At 40.8% G+C, this 14,011-nt stretch overlaps 1 protein-coding gene across 3 annotated transcripts in view; it reads right to left on the bottom strand.

The window, feature by feature from the left end:
• The window catches only part of ZC4H2 (zinc finger C4H2-type containing), a 65,451-nt gene extending 57,398 nt beyond the window's left edge, over positions 1-8,053 (bottom strand). For all 3 annotated transcript variants that reach the window (XM_044911710.1, XM_021679860.2, XM_021679869.2), the window contains exon 1: positions 7,945-8,053. In XM_044911710.1, coding sequence (XP_044767645.1) covers positions 7,945-7,997 — 53 coding nt within the window. In that variant the 5' untranslated portion in view covers positions 7,998-8,053. The remainder of the gene's footprint in view (positions 1-7,944) is intronic.
• Positions 8,054-14,011: the final 5,958 nt, after the last annotated feature.

Genomic DNA, 14,011 nt, shown 5'->3' with positions numbered 1-14,011 from the left:
TCTTATAGCAATGTGGATGGCATTGAATACAGGGAAGGAGAATGAAGACAGGAAAGTAATTCTATAGGTGGAATTACAAACATGCAGTTCAGTCTTGATGAAGGCATAAAATGGGGCAGTTATTGTGGAAGTGGAGGGTGGGGCAGGGATTTAACCCATATGGCCAACATAGAAACAGTAGGACTTGCTAAGAGTCAGAGACAATTTGTAAAAAAGAAAGTGTAAGCAACACTGACATTTAGGTTTCAATAGTTATATTCGGAGAATAATGGCATTAAACCAGAACCTGGACTGGGGTAGGGAGAGACAAAGTCATAAGAGTTGGCCAACTTAAGCACCATCTGTGGAACAACCAGGTGGACAAACCCACTGCAGTGTGGGATGTATTGGGCTGAAGTTTGGAAGGAAGATAGGGGGATAGAGATTGGGGATTTGAAGGTAATATTTGAAGCTGTAAGAGTATAGCTGGTCACCCAGGAGAATGTGTAAAGAAAAAGAGAGGACCCAGAACAGAAACTTACACTTAAGGAAATCTACTTCACACCACAAAACAGGCATGTCTCTGAGATATTGTGGATTCTGTTCCAGATCACTGCAATACAGTGAATATTGCAATAAAGAGAGCCAATATTTTTTTTTTGTTTCCCAGTGCATAAAAAGCTATGTTTACACTGTACTGTAGTCTATTAAGTGTACAATAGCATTATGTCTAAAAAAAGATGCCCATACATTAATTAAAAAATACTTTATTGCTAGAAAACTGCTAACCATGATGTGACCTTTTAATGAGTCATAATCTTCTAGCTAGTGGAAGGTCTTGCCTTGATCTTGATGTCTGCTGAATGATCAGGGTGATGGTTGGCAAAAGGTGTGGTTGTTTTGTCAATTTCTTAAAATAAGACAATGAAGTTTGCCATATCAATTGACTCTTCCTTTCATGAATGATGTCTCTGTGGCATGTGATGATGTTTGATACCATTTTACCCACAGAAGTTCTTTCAAAACAAGTCAATCCTCTCAAAAGCTGCTGTTGCTTTATCAACTAATATTTATGTACTATTCTAAATCTTTTGTTGTCATTTCAACAATCTTCACAGCATCTTCACAGGAGTAGATTCCATCTCAAAAAACCACTTTCTTTGCTCATCCATGAGAAGCAACTCCTCATCTGTTGAAGTTTTATCATGAGATTGCAGCAATCCAGTTACATCTTCAGGTTCTACTTCTAATTTCAGTTCTCCTGCTATTTCTACTACATCTGCAGTTACTTCCTTCATTGAAGTCTTGAACCCCTCAAAGTCATCCATGAGGGTGCAATTAATTTCTTCCAAACTCTTGTCAATGTTGATATTTTGACTACTTCCCATAAACCATGAGTGTTCTTAATGACATCTAGAATGAACATTTTCCAGGTTTTCAATTTACTTTGCCAAGATCCATCAGAGGAATCACTATCCATGGCAGCTATGCCCTTAGAAAATGTATATCTAAAAGGTGAAATTATTTCTTGATCCATAGGCTACATAATGGACACTGTGTTAGCAGGTATGGAAACAACATTAATCTCTTGTTTGTTTTCATCAGAGCTCTTGGATGACCAGGTATCTTGTCAATGAGTAGCAATATTTTGAAAGGAATCATTTTTTTTTTCTCAATAGTAGGTCTCAACAGTAGGCTTAAAATATTCAGTAAGCCATGTTGTAAACAGATGTGTTCTCATCAAGGCTTTGTTATTCTGCTTATGGACCACAGGCAGAAAAGATTCAGGATAATTCTTAAGGGCACTAAGATCTTCAGAATGGTAAATGAGCCTTGTCTTCAACTTAAAGTCACCAGCTGCATCAGCCCTTAACAAGAGAGTCAGCCTGTTTTTTGAAGCTTTGAAACTAGGTGTTGACTTCTCTCTAGCTATGAAAGTCCTAGATGGCATCTACTTCCAATATAAGGCTATTTAATTTACATTGAAAATCTGTTGTTTAGTGTACCCACCTTCATTAATTATCTTAGCTACATTTCTGGATAACTTGCTGCAGCTTCTACATCAGTGCTTGCCTTCACCTTATACTTCTGTGTTATGGAGAAGGCTTCTTAAAACTCATGAACCAACCTCTGCTAGCTTCAAACTTTTCTTCTGCAGCTTCCTCACCTCTCTCAGCCTTCACAGAAATGAAAAATGTTAGGGCCTTGCTCTGGATTAGGCTTTGGCTTAAGGGAATGTTGTGGCTTATTTTGTCTTCTAACCAGACCACTAAAACTTTCTCCGTATCAGCAATAAGGCTGTTTTTATTTCTTATTATTCACTGGAGCAGCACTTTCAACTCCTTCAAGAAATTTTCCTTTGCGTTCACAACTTAGTTAACTGGCACAAGAAGCTTAGCTTTTGGCCTATCTCAGCTTTTGACTTGCCTTTCTCAATAAGTTTAATAATTTCTAGCTTTTGATTTAAAGTGAGAGATGTGTTTCTCTCACTTAAACACTTAGAGATCATTGTAGGCTTATTAATTGGCCTAATTTCAATATTGATGTGTCTCATGGAATAGGGAGGCTCAAGGAGTTGGAGAAAGATGGAAAAACAGTTGGGCAGTAGAGCAGTCAGAACAGACATTTACTAAGTCCACCATTATATGGGTGCAGTTCATGGCACCCTCAAACAATTACAATAGTACATCAAAGATCACTAACCACTGATCACCATAACAAATACAATAATAATGAAAAAGCTTGAAATATTACAAGAATTACCAAAATATGACATGGAGACATGAAGTGAGCAAATGCTATAGGAAAAATGTCACCCAAAATCTTGCTTGATGCAGGGTTGACACAAACCTTTAATTTGTAAAAACAAAACAAAACAAAACAAAACACTATCTGCAAAGCATAATAAAATGAGGTACACCTGTTTATACTTCCAAAATGTCTTTTCCTTTCTTAAGCGGGGAAAACTCATTGTGTATAGATATGTGTGCACCAGGGCATGGTTGGATGTAATGTGTGTGTATGAATGGAATGTGCATGATAAGGAGATATTAGTATGCATCTGGGGAGCTGGTGAAGGGCTCTGGTTCATTTAGTGATGGCTGCACTCACTTTCTCTGCCTCATAGCTTCTTTTCTTCCCTCTTTTCTATCTCCTTTCTTTTGTTCTATTCTCCCTGTCCCCTTTCTACATATCTGCATGTTTCTTCACCACCAATTGAAAGCCTAACGAATAGGTTGGCAAAACAGACCAGTGTGAGATTTGGGGGCTATGGTATGAAGCACAGTATTGGGAGTGTGGTTGGAATTGAGAGAAAAGACAGGGCTGGACCTGTGGTCAGAGTCAGGAGTAGGGAATGGTCTGTGGTTGGAGAATCTATTCCTGAAACATTTCCCATTTCAAATTCTGCCACTGGTATGCATGAACACTGAATATGAATGAGTTTCTTTCTGGGCCTGGGCCTGGGGGGGTCTGTCTAGCTTCCAGCTTGTCTTAATCAGGTCTTTTGATGATGTTGCCATCATCACAGCTACTTAAGCTCAGAAGTGACATTATTATTATTTTTTAACAGAAATAGGCTGCTCTGCTCATACCTTCTAGGGATTTGAGACTAGAGCAGTTAAAGAACTGTAAATAATAGTTAATGAGAGTATCAGCATTTGTTGAAATGCGTATGCCATGTGAATAGGAGGATGTACTCTCTCTTCCTTTTCTTAGCTGTGTGACCATAGATAGGTTATCTAACCTCTCTGAACCTCAGTATCATTACTGTAAAATGGGGATAATAATTCCTACCACAGATTTCCACTAAGACAATCAAATATAAATGAGCCAAGAGCTCTGAAATTAGGTGATCAACAAATGTGAGCTCCTTTCTCCAGTTCCTTCTACCCCTTCCTTTGCTCCCTCCTTCTTTCCCCCTCCCATACATGTTTACCTGTCCCATGTGTGAACATCAGGTATGTATTTATAGTACTTTCCCCACTTTAAATTCTTAAACCAAGTGATGTAACCTTTGTATATTACTGTAAAATTGTCTAAAGCAAGCTAATTTATTTATTTATTTATTTATTTATTTTTTAAAAGATTTTATTTATTTATTTGAGACAGAGAGAATGAGAGACAGAGAGCATGAGAGGGAGGAGGGTCAGAGGGAGAAGCAGACTCCCTGCCGAGCAGGGAGCCCGATGCGGGACTCGATCCCGGGACTCCAGGATCATGACCTGAGCCGAAGGCAATCGCTTAACCAACTGAGCCACCCAGGCGCCCCTAAAGCAAGCTAATTTAAATGACTTTTGGGGCATACATATTTAGAATTGTTATGTCCTCTTGGTGGTTTGACCCTTTCTCATTATGTAATATCCCACTCTGTTCCTGGGATTTGTCTTTGCTCTGAAATCTGCTTTATCTGACATTAACATAGCTGCTCCTGGTTTCTTTTAAAGTTTCCATGGTATCTTTTCCCCTCCTTTTACTCTCAGCTTACCTATATCATTATATTTGAAGTGCATTTATTTATAGATAGTATATAGTTGGATTGTTTTCTTTTTAAATCCACTCTTTCACATTGGTGTCTAGACCATTTATATGTACAAAATTATTGATATGTTAAGGCTCAGCCTGCCATTTTAGTTACCTGTTTGTTCTATCTGGTTTTAGTTTTTGTTCTTTTTGTTTTTGTTTTTTGTTTTGCCCTGCTTTCCTGTGGGTGACTTGAAAATTTTTTTTAATTCCATTTTGATTTATCTATAATGTTTTTGAGTGTATCCCTTTGTACAGCTTTTTTAGTGTTTCTTCTCATTATTACATTATGTATACATAATTTATCACAGTCATCTAATGTCATCATTGTATCAGCTCAAGTGAAATATAAACCTCACCTCCCTTTACACTCCCCTATTTGTGACATGAATGTCTTAAGTGTTTACATACACTGAGAACTGCATGAGACAGTGTGATAAATTTTGATCCAATCATCAAGCATAATTCAGACAACTCAAGAGGAAAAGACTTCTCTTGTATTTACCCATGCTTTTGCTCACTGTATTCTTCCTTGCAAAATTCCTTTTATTGTTTGTTTTGTGTTTGAAGAACTTACTTTAGTCATTCTTATAAGGTAGACCTCCTATTGGTAAATTCCCTGCTTCAATTCACTTTAAAATGTCTTGATTAATCCTTTTATTCATGTAGGATATTATCACTGGACATAGGATTTAGGGTTTCATTTGGGATTTCATTCAGGATTCATGATTCTCTTCTTTCAGCACTTGGAAAATGTGTCACTTTCTGCTAGGGCCTCATCAGTGTCTGATGAGAAATCTGTTGTCTTCTAAACTTTTTCCCCTGAAGGTATAGGTAAAGTGTTGTTTCTCTTTGGTTGCTTTCTAGATCTTTCCTTTGCCTTTGTTTTCAGAAGGTTGATTATGATGTGTCTTGGTGTAAATTTCTTCATTTATCCTGATGGTGTTTGTTTTGCTTGTTGAACCTGGAGGTTCATGTCCTTTGCTCAATTTGGGAAGTTTTACCCACTATTTCTCTAAGTACTTTCCTAGTCCTGAATTTTTCTCCTCTCTTCCTGAGATTCTGTTGACATAAATGTTAGATCTTTTGTTATAGTCCCACAGGCCTGGAGGCTCTGCTTAATTCTTTCTTTTTTCTTATTTTTTTGGAATCTAATTTTCCTTCGTTCAGATTGTGAGATTTCTACTGTTTGATGTTTAAGTTGTCTTATTTTTTTTCCTATCTTCTCCATCTTGCTGTGGAGCCCATCCACTCAGTTTGTATAATTTTTTTTGGCTATTGTATTTTTTCAGTTCACAAATTTCTATTTGGTTCTCCTTTATGTTTTATATAACCTTGCTAAGACTTTCTATTTATATGCTGAGGTATTTGATTTTATCATTTGTTTTAAGTGTGTTGCAATCACTTAGTGAATACTTCAAAATCTTTGTAAGATAATTCTAACATCTGTGTCATCTCAATGTTCACAAGGATTTACTTTCTCTTGTCATTTAAATTGATAATCTTGGTATGGCAAGTGATTTTTCTAAAAATTATATTTGGACAATGGATCTCTTTTAAAACTTTTGGTTATGCAGACCTGCCATGTTCCTTTTGCAGCAAGTGAGCAGTTTAATCCAGGTTCTCCACTGGGTCTCTGGTTGACCTCCAGGTTTGCAAGGGGCTCCTTGTTACTGCTGGCTGGTGGTGGGAGCTCAGCCCTCTCTGTAGGCCACTGATGTAGCCATCCCAGCTAGCAGTAGGAATGCCTGACTTATAATGGTAAGGGTAAAGGCTCCCCATGTGGTCTGCACTGGGAAGGGTTACTTCCCTTTCTCCCAACTGTACCTTCTTTTGGGGTGGGAAAGAGGTTTCTTTAAAATCCAGTAAGAACAGAAATCTAGGCTCTTCACTTGCAGGCCTAAGCTTCTTATTAGCTATATTGTTATTATGATAGCTGGCCTTCTGACACACCAAAGTATCTTACTCCTTATTTCCTTATGATTTTGCAGAAAAATATTGCAACATAACCGCCCACCCCCCAGCCTTTCCTAGACCCTCTGTGGGATAGAGTGGGAAAACCAGCGCCTCTGCACACAAATTGACTGGGTTCCTGTCAAAATCTGGCATTTTCAAGCTGTTTGACTCTGGGAAAGTTACCTAAATGTTCTGACCTTCCATTTTCCCAGTTGTAATGAGGTGTAGGAAGCTCTCAGGACTCTTGCTGAAATAAGCAGTAGTGGGTCAATGAACTTGGCATACCATGTGCTCAATAAATAATAGTTCCCTTCCCTTTACACCCCAGCAGAAGTAGAGATGCAACCCCTCCAAAGGACAAAAAAGCTCAAGTGCTTCCCTAAACCACCTACATGTGTGAGTTTCACCAAAGACATCAACTCCAAGGGTTAAGTCTCTTGGTCTAAAGTCTTATTTCTTAAAGAGACACACTTGATATCCACATCCTTTCCCCCGGGTTCCATGAAAGCTCTAAAGGGAGACTGTCCAACCCAGGCCACCCTCAAAATGAGGGTGGAAGCTGGGGCCGGCGAGGGGGACTGGTTCTGGCAAAGCAGAGTAGGTGAAGGAAAGCCTGGTGTGATCCCAGACAGTCTACTTGCCTGGCGATACTGTGTTCTGAGCAAGGACAACATCATCACCTTGCCAAAGCTGCGCCTGGAAGGAAAGGGTCAGTACGCAGGCAACTCCCACTTTGCTGGCCTGCCCTTCACCTCTGGCACCTTAAAGCTGCAGCTGAGTTCCCACCATCTGGCACAGCCACCGCCTCCCCCCGTCTCCATTGCTCCCATCCCCCTTACAGAGCACCCGGTAGGAGAGGAAGAAGGTGGTGAATGTGTGAATGCAAAAAATAAACACGCGCGAGTGCTTGCCGTCCTACCAGTCCCAGCCTGCCGGATACTTCTGCACCCCCAGCTCTCAGTCCCTGGCGGCCACCACCAGCCCCAGTGTGCTGGACTTTGCTCTCAAAAGGCTAGCCTGAGCTCTAGGTCCTGAAGTTGATCAGGAGACTGAAAAAAATCTTGACTGCGAAAGAGCAAGGAGTCACATACACCATGGAGCCAACAAACCCTAAAAAAATAATGGATTTAAGAATGCTGTCCCCCAACTACCACCCCAAGATGAAAAAAGCTGTCTTGGAACCAACACCACCACCACCACCCACCGCCCACTCCCACCCCGTCCTCCCCAACCCCCGTGTGTCTCCATCTGGCTTTCTCTCTGACATCTGGCAAAAGGTCTCTCTTGGTCAGTTTCTCCACTAGCCTCATTCCCGACACCTTCCAGCCTCCCTCCTATCCTTGAATTCCGTGAATGTGTTCCTTTCCCGCCCCTCTCCACAAGTAGCTTAACAATAGATACTTTCCGTAGGTAACTCAGCTCTCTCCCGCAGCGGGGTATTTTGGGGGCCTCAAGGGGTCTGAGGGGGCGCTGCAATGTTCCACTTACCTGATCTCTTTAATGCTTTCCAATTTGCACATGATTTCTTGCTCATCTGCCATGCTTTTCACTCTCAATTTCACGTCCCGAGAAATGTACAAACACACACGACCAGGGATACAATAGACACAACGTAACCACCGCCTCCGGGCATGGGGCTCTGAGCTTGTGCGGTAGGGATTCAGAGCAGCCCTGGGAGCTGTAGTCCGCAGCTCCTGGACCAGCCAGGCAGCCCAGGGACCAGCGGGACTACAACTCCCAGAAGGCCAAGCGAGACATTCCTGTTTCTCTTCCTGCTGTCACGTTTTAAATCAATTTGTCACAGATAATTATGTCAAAGGTTGTGAGGTGTTCAAGGGAACGAGGATATTCGTCTGGCCCATGCGGGAAAAATGGGAAAAAGTACCCCAGAAGGCAACTGGAGAGATAAGAGACGTACTCACACCCTTCCATTCCCGGGGCCCTTATGCCTACCCACTCCCAAAAGATAACCAGGAGTCCCTAATTAGTGGACGCTTTCTCGCTGGAGAGAAACCCTGCAGAAGAATTCTCTTTTGAGATGTTGAACGTTCTGGCTGCTGCAGGGGAATTAGTGGCTTTGGCATTCAGATGGAGATGAGGGGGGTGGGATTAGAGAAGAGGCGGGGGAGGAAGGAGGGAGCAGCTGCTAAAGCTGGGGGAATGGGGGAGTGACCTAGTTCCTTCCAGCCCTCCATTCATTCTAAAAACAGTTACTGAGCTCAGATCTTTTTATTCTTTTTTTTTAATTCAAATTGGTGTAGTGTTTAATGATTTATTAGTTGTATATAACACGCAGTGCTCATCAGATCAGGTGCCCTCCTTAATGCCAATTACCCAGTTACCCCATCCTCCCACCCACCTCTCTTTCTGCAACCCTCAGTTTGTTTCCCAGAGTCAAGAGTCTCTCATGGTTTGTCTCCCTCTCTGATTTCTTCCCATTTAGTTTTCCCACCCTTCCACTATGATCCTCTGTGCTGTTTCTTATATTCCACATATGAGTGAAACCATATGATAATTGTCTTTCTCTGATTGACTTATTTCACTTAGCATAATCCCCTCCAGTTCCATCCATGGTGATGCAAATGGTAGGTATTCATCCTTTCAGATGGCTGAGTAATATTCCATTGTATATATAAACCACATCTTCTCTATCCATTCATCTGTTGAAGGACATCTCAGCTCCTTCCACAGTTTGGCTATTGTGGACAGATTTTGCCAGTCAATGAAAGAGGTACTGGGGGGGGGGGGAGGTCACTGGGTGAGGCAAAAATAAATAAAAACAAGTCCTTGGCTTTGAGGAACGGGAGACTGTAAGGTGACCCATTAATTATAATGCAGTATTCTATCATAATACAGGAATGGATAAGGTGTAACCTGAGCAGAGAAGATGTAAATAGGTCTCAAAAAGTGACTGAGAATTTGCCAGACGATTGAGGAGGATGGACTTTCCAGGAGAGGGCACAACAGATATAGGAAGGAAAGGACAAGTGGGCCATGGTGTTGAGGTATAAGGTTCATAATCTGGCATGTGGAGATGGGAAAGAGGAGTGGGAAAAGTATGTAGAAAAGGTAGGTTGGAGCCAGAATGTGAAAGACCTTGAATGTCACACTAAAGAATTTGGACTTAATCATATAGCCACACATTTATTCAATATACATTTATTAAATGCTTACTGTGTGCCAAATAATGCCAAATTATTTTATGTTTCAAAGCATGGGAGTAATAAGATTGCAGGATGTCTTAGGAAGGTGACTCTAGGGGCAAAGTGGAAAATGATTTAGAGGCGATGAGAGTATGTAAGAAATAGTTACTCTCAGAGCACAGGCCCAGAGAGCTGGGCTTCAGACAAAAAGAGGAATTTGGTTCACTCCCAACTAAAGTGAATCAGAACTCTCTCTGAGCTTGTTCTTTCTTTTTCTGGGCCTCAGTTTTCTCATTTGAAAAATGAACCTATTTAGCCCCACTTTAAGGACTTGTTGTGAGTACTCAATGAAAACATCCCCAATGGTGCAGAATACAGGGCTTGATATTTTTTAGGTGCTAGAGAAAAGTTAGTGGAATATAAATCTCAGGACATTCTGGGAATGTCCACACTGATTTAAAGAGTTCTCTAGGGAAAAAAATAAAGCCCTTCTCTTCTTTGGATCCCAGACATACCTTTCACAACCAGGAAATTCTCAAGGTGTTGTCTAATACTTTTTTCATGGTCTTGAAGATCCCTGTCATGTAGTGCTACTAGCAAGCATTTGAAGACTATACAGTTAGTTGGTCACAAAGACTGTGGGTCTGAGCTACCCTACCATAGAGTCCAGAGGGAAGAATTGGCCCCAGCCCTATCTTATAAGAGGAGGGTAAAGGGAACAAGTCCGTGTAAATGTCTGGCCTGTATCAGCTACTGTGCTGAGAGGTGCATGTGCAGTCCCTTATTTGATCTTCACAACCACTATGAAGGTGGTAAGTAGATTCATCACCTTTGACAAGGAAGAAAACTGACTCATATAAGGAAAGTGGCTTGGCCCAAGGCCACATGTTAAGTTACAAAGCTAGAGCCTGGGCTGGGTTGGACCAAGTTAGTTGGAGATTAAAAAGGGTGTATGTATGAAAAAATATGGAGATCAAAAGTAAAATGGGGTCTTAGATGTATGTACTTATGCCATCATACATTGCTTTATAATATGAGTTAACTCTGGTTTGAAGAGAAATGGAAGGTGCGTTTGGTAATGTGTGGGAAGCAATTTAGGAATTTCCTTAGAGATTTTAAAACTAATATTTCTTCTTTCACTATCCACTTACTCTTTGAATCTTAATCTTGCTCTGTTCACATATCTGGTAAGGGTCTAGATGTGGCTTTGCATCTGTTTAAATTAAATGTATTAATAGCTTCACAGTCTGATTTTGAAAGTAATTTTGCAAATATCTTGTCTTTCAAACCTCACTAAAACCAAGGAAACAGGCCAAGAGGGGCAAAGGACTTGTCCAAAGTCACCCACCCCATCTGACACAGAAACAGGACTCCTAACTCAGGACCTTGTGCTCTTCCTGTAGCCCCACATGCCTTTATCAAGCTGCTGTGGTCCCCATGGAATCCAATGTCTCTGTTACTTTAGCCAGATGGTATTCTCCAATATGGGGAGCCTATGGAGGGCCAAGTATGTCCTATGCCCCCAATCCATAGACATTAAAAGGAAATTACAGTTAATGTGGAAGGAGGGATCTTGGGAGCACCTAAAGCTTGGAAAGTTTGTGCTATGTGTAACAATCAAGGTATCCAATCAAGGAAAGGGTTCTTAAGCCTCTTAACTTCTATGAGTTTATTTTGGCTTCTTGACCTCTTAAATGACAGGTATCTCACCTGCTGTTTACTGAGTTGTAAGAAACCAGGCTAGCAAGGAAGGGAAGGAAAACTTTAAAAATAAGAGAGGGGAATAGAAAGAAATTATAGCCCTCTGCCCCTTCTCCTGAAGCAGTACTTAAAACAATACCTTCAAGCCAAGCTGGTAGCCTTCCTATAGTAAGTGTTCAATAACTCTCAATTGATTAAAAGTCTGTAATGGATGAGAGAATATATAGGAGCCGTACTAGCGGTGAGTTCTAATGCATTATTTTATTAGAAAAACTGATCGATTTGGGGTGGCGGGGGAAAAACAAACTTAGTCCTATCAGGACCAACATTGTCCTTATTAGTAAGACATAGGTAAGAAGGGCAAGGAATGTTGGGGTGAATACCATTAAAATGCAAGGAATTAGTAAAGGAGAAGCCAGCCAGTTGCTTGTTGACATGATGCTTTCAGGAAGTAGATCAAGAATTAAGAGTAGAGGCCAAAATGTTTGAATTCATGTATCTTTTTCTGTGCTTCAATACTGAACTGAACAAAAAGAGGAGGCAGAGGTGCAACAACAACTTTAAATCTGAATTACCTTTCAAAAAGTGCTGCCAAGTACTTATTAAGTTTCACAAATCATGTTTCTTTTTTTTTTTAAGATTTTATTTATTTGATAGAGAGAGACACAGCGAGAGAAGGAACACAAGCAGGGGGAGTGGGAGAGGGAGAAGCAGGCTTCCCACTGAGCAGCGAGCCCGATGCGGGGCTCGATCCCAGGACCCTGGGATCATGACCTGAGCCGAAGGCAGACGCTTAATGGCTGAGCCACCCAGGAACCCCTCAAATCATGTTTCTTAAGTAGCATTTCTTAGAGAAAAATGAGTCAAAGTTTTTGGGTCATTCAGCTAAAAAATATTTATTGTGTACCTATTATGTCAGGCATTATGGTATGCAGGCGAGATTCCATAGTAGATATAACAAACATAGGCCCTGCCCTCAGCAAGCTTGAAGTTTTTTTGGAGAGAGACCAGTTATATTACAAAGATCACATACAAATATATAGCTATACCCAGCAATTAGGGATTGGAAGAAGTCTGGGTTCTGTGAGTAGACATAACAGGGGAACAAACTTAGTCTTGGGCAGAAGGCAGGGTTGTAGTCAGAGAAAATCTTTCCAAAGGAAACTAGGAAGGAAAGGAGAGAAGGAATAGAAGGCATCAAGGATTCATTCATGCAGTCAGCCTTCAAATATTTCTTGGCCACCTACTACATGCCAGACACTCTTCTAGATACTGAGGATATAGTGCTTTGCATGTATTCAGATTAATTTTTGCAACAACTCAAAGAAGTATTACTGTTATTATCCCCATTTAATAGAAGAGCAAGCTAAGGCATAGAAAAGTTAGGTAACTTTCCCAGAGTCACTCAGCTAATAAGTGGCAGAACTGAGATTTGAATTTAGACAGTTTAGCTCTGGAAGCCATGCTCCTAACCACTATGTTCTATTGCTTCCCTAAGTTTCCTGTCCTCATGAAGTTTACACTCTAGTGGGAGGAACAAGACAATAATCATGGAAAAGAAAAAAATTATAATTTTAGGTAAAGATAAAGCCAATAAACAAACTAAAAGAAGACAATGGAATTAGAGTAGTATAATATTTTAGGTAGAATGGCCAGGGAAGGGTTCTCTTTAGAGATGACACCGAAAAGGAATTCCTGAGAAGGAATCAGTCATGCAATGATCTGAAGAAAGAGTATTCCAGGCAGAGGGAACAGCCAGTGTAATAGTGTCCTGAGGCAGAAACATGCTTGATCTATGAAAGAAAGTAGGCAGGACTCTGGCTGATTGAGGGGAGCCATAGTAGATTGAGGAGATTGGCAGAGATAATATCTTGTAAACCCTAGTGAGAAGTTTGGATTTTATTCTAATAATTACAATGGCATCCATTGAGGGTTTTAAGTAGTGGAGTCCATGATCTAGTTTTATTTTTATTTCTATTTTTATTTTTTTAAGATTTTATTTATCTGAGAGAGAGAGCTCATGTGAGCACCAGCAGGGGGAGGGGCAGAGGGACAAGCAGACCTCCCATTGGGTGTGGAGCCCAATGCGGGGCTCCATCCCAGGACCCTGAGATCATGACCTGAGCCAAAGTCAGACTGAGCCACCTAGGTGTCCCATGATCTAGTTTTTAAAGATCACTCTGACTGTTGTGAGAATAATAGATTGTATTGGGTCAAGAGTGGAAGCAGGAAAACCATTGAAAGGCTATTGCAGTTATCCAGGAAATAGATGATGGTGGCTTGGATTGGGGTAGTAACAGTAGGTATGAAGAAAAACAGACTGATTGGAAAAATATTATTGGATGCAGAACTGGTATGATTCACTCACAGACTGGATAAAGAAGTATAGAGGGAAAGATAGGGCATCTTATATGACTCCTAGATTTTTAGAGTGTATAATAGGGTAGTGCCATTCATTGAGACAGGGAAGAATGGAAGAGAACCATAGGATATTAGATATAGAAGGGCTCCCACATGTGGCATATGGAAAAACTGAAGATCAGAAATGGTAATTGACCTGTCTGGGGTCAACCAGTAAGTTGGGAGCAGAGATAGGCAATCCCATTTTCACAGAAATGTTTATGTTCTCCATGTCTCCAATTAATCTGGCCTAATAATTCTTATAGTGTGTGTGGGGGGGAGGGGAGTAGTTGAAAACTTACTCAAGATTC

Source organism: Neomonachus schauinslandi, chromosome X, assembly GCF_002201575.2.
Source record: "Neomonachus schauinslandi chromosome X, ASM220157v2, whole genome shotgun sequence".
NCBI lineage: Eukaryota > Metazoa > Chordata > Mammalia > Carnivora > Phocidae > Neomonachus > Neomonachus schauinslandi.
The sequence above is the reverse complement of the archived record's forward strand: the minus strand, read 5'-3'. Positions and strand labels throughout refer to the sequence as shown.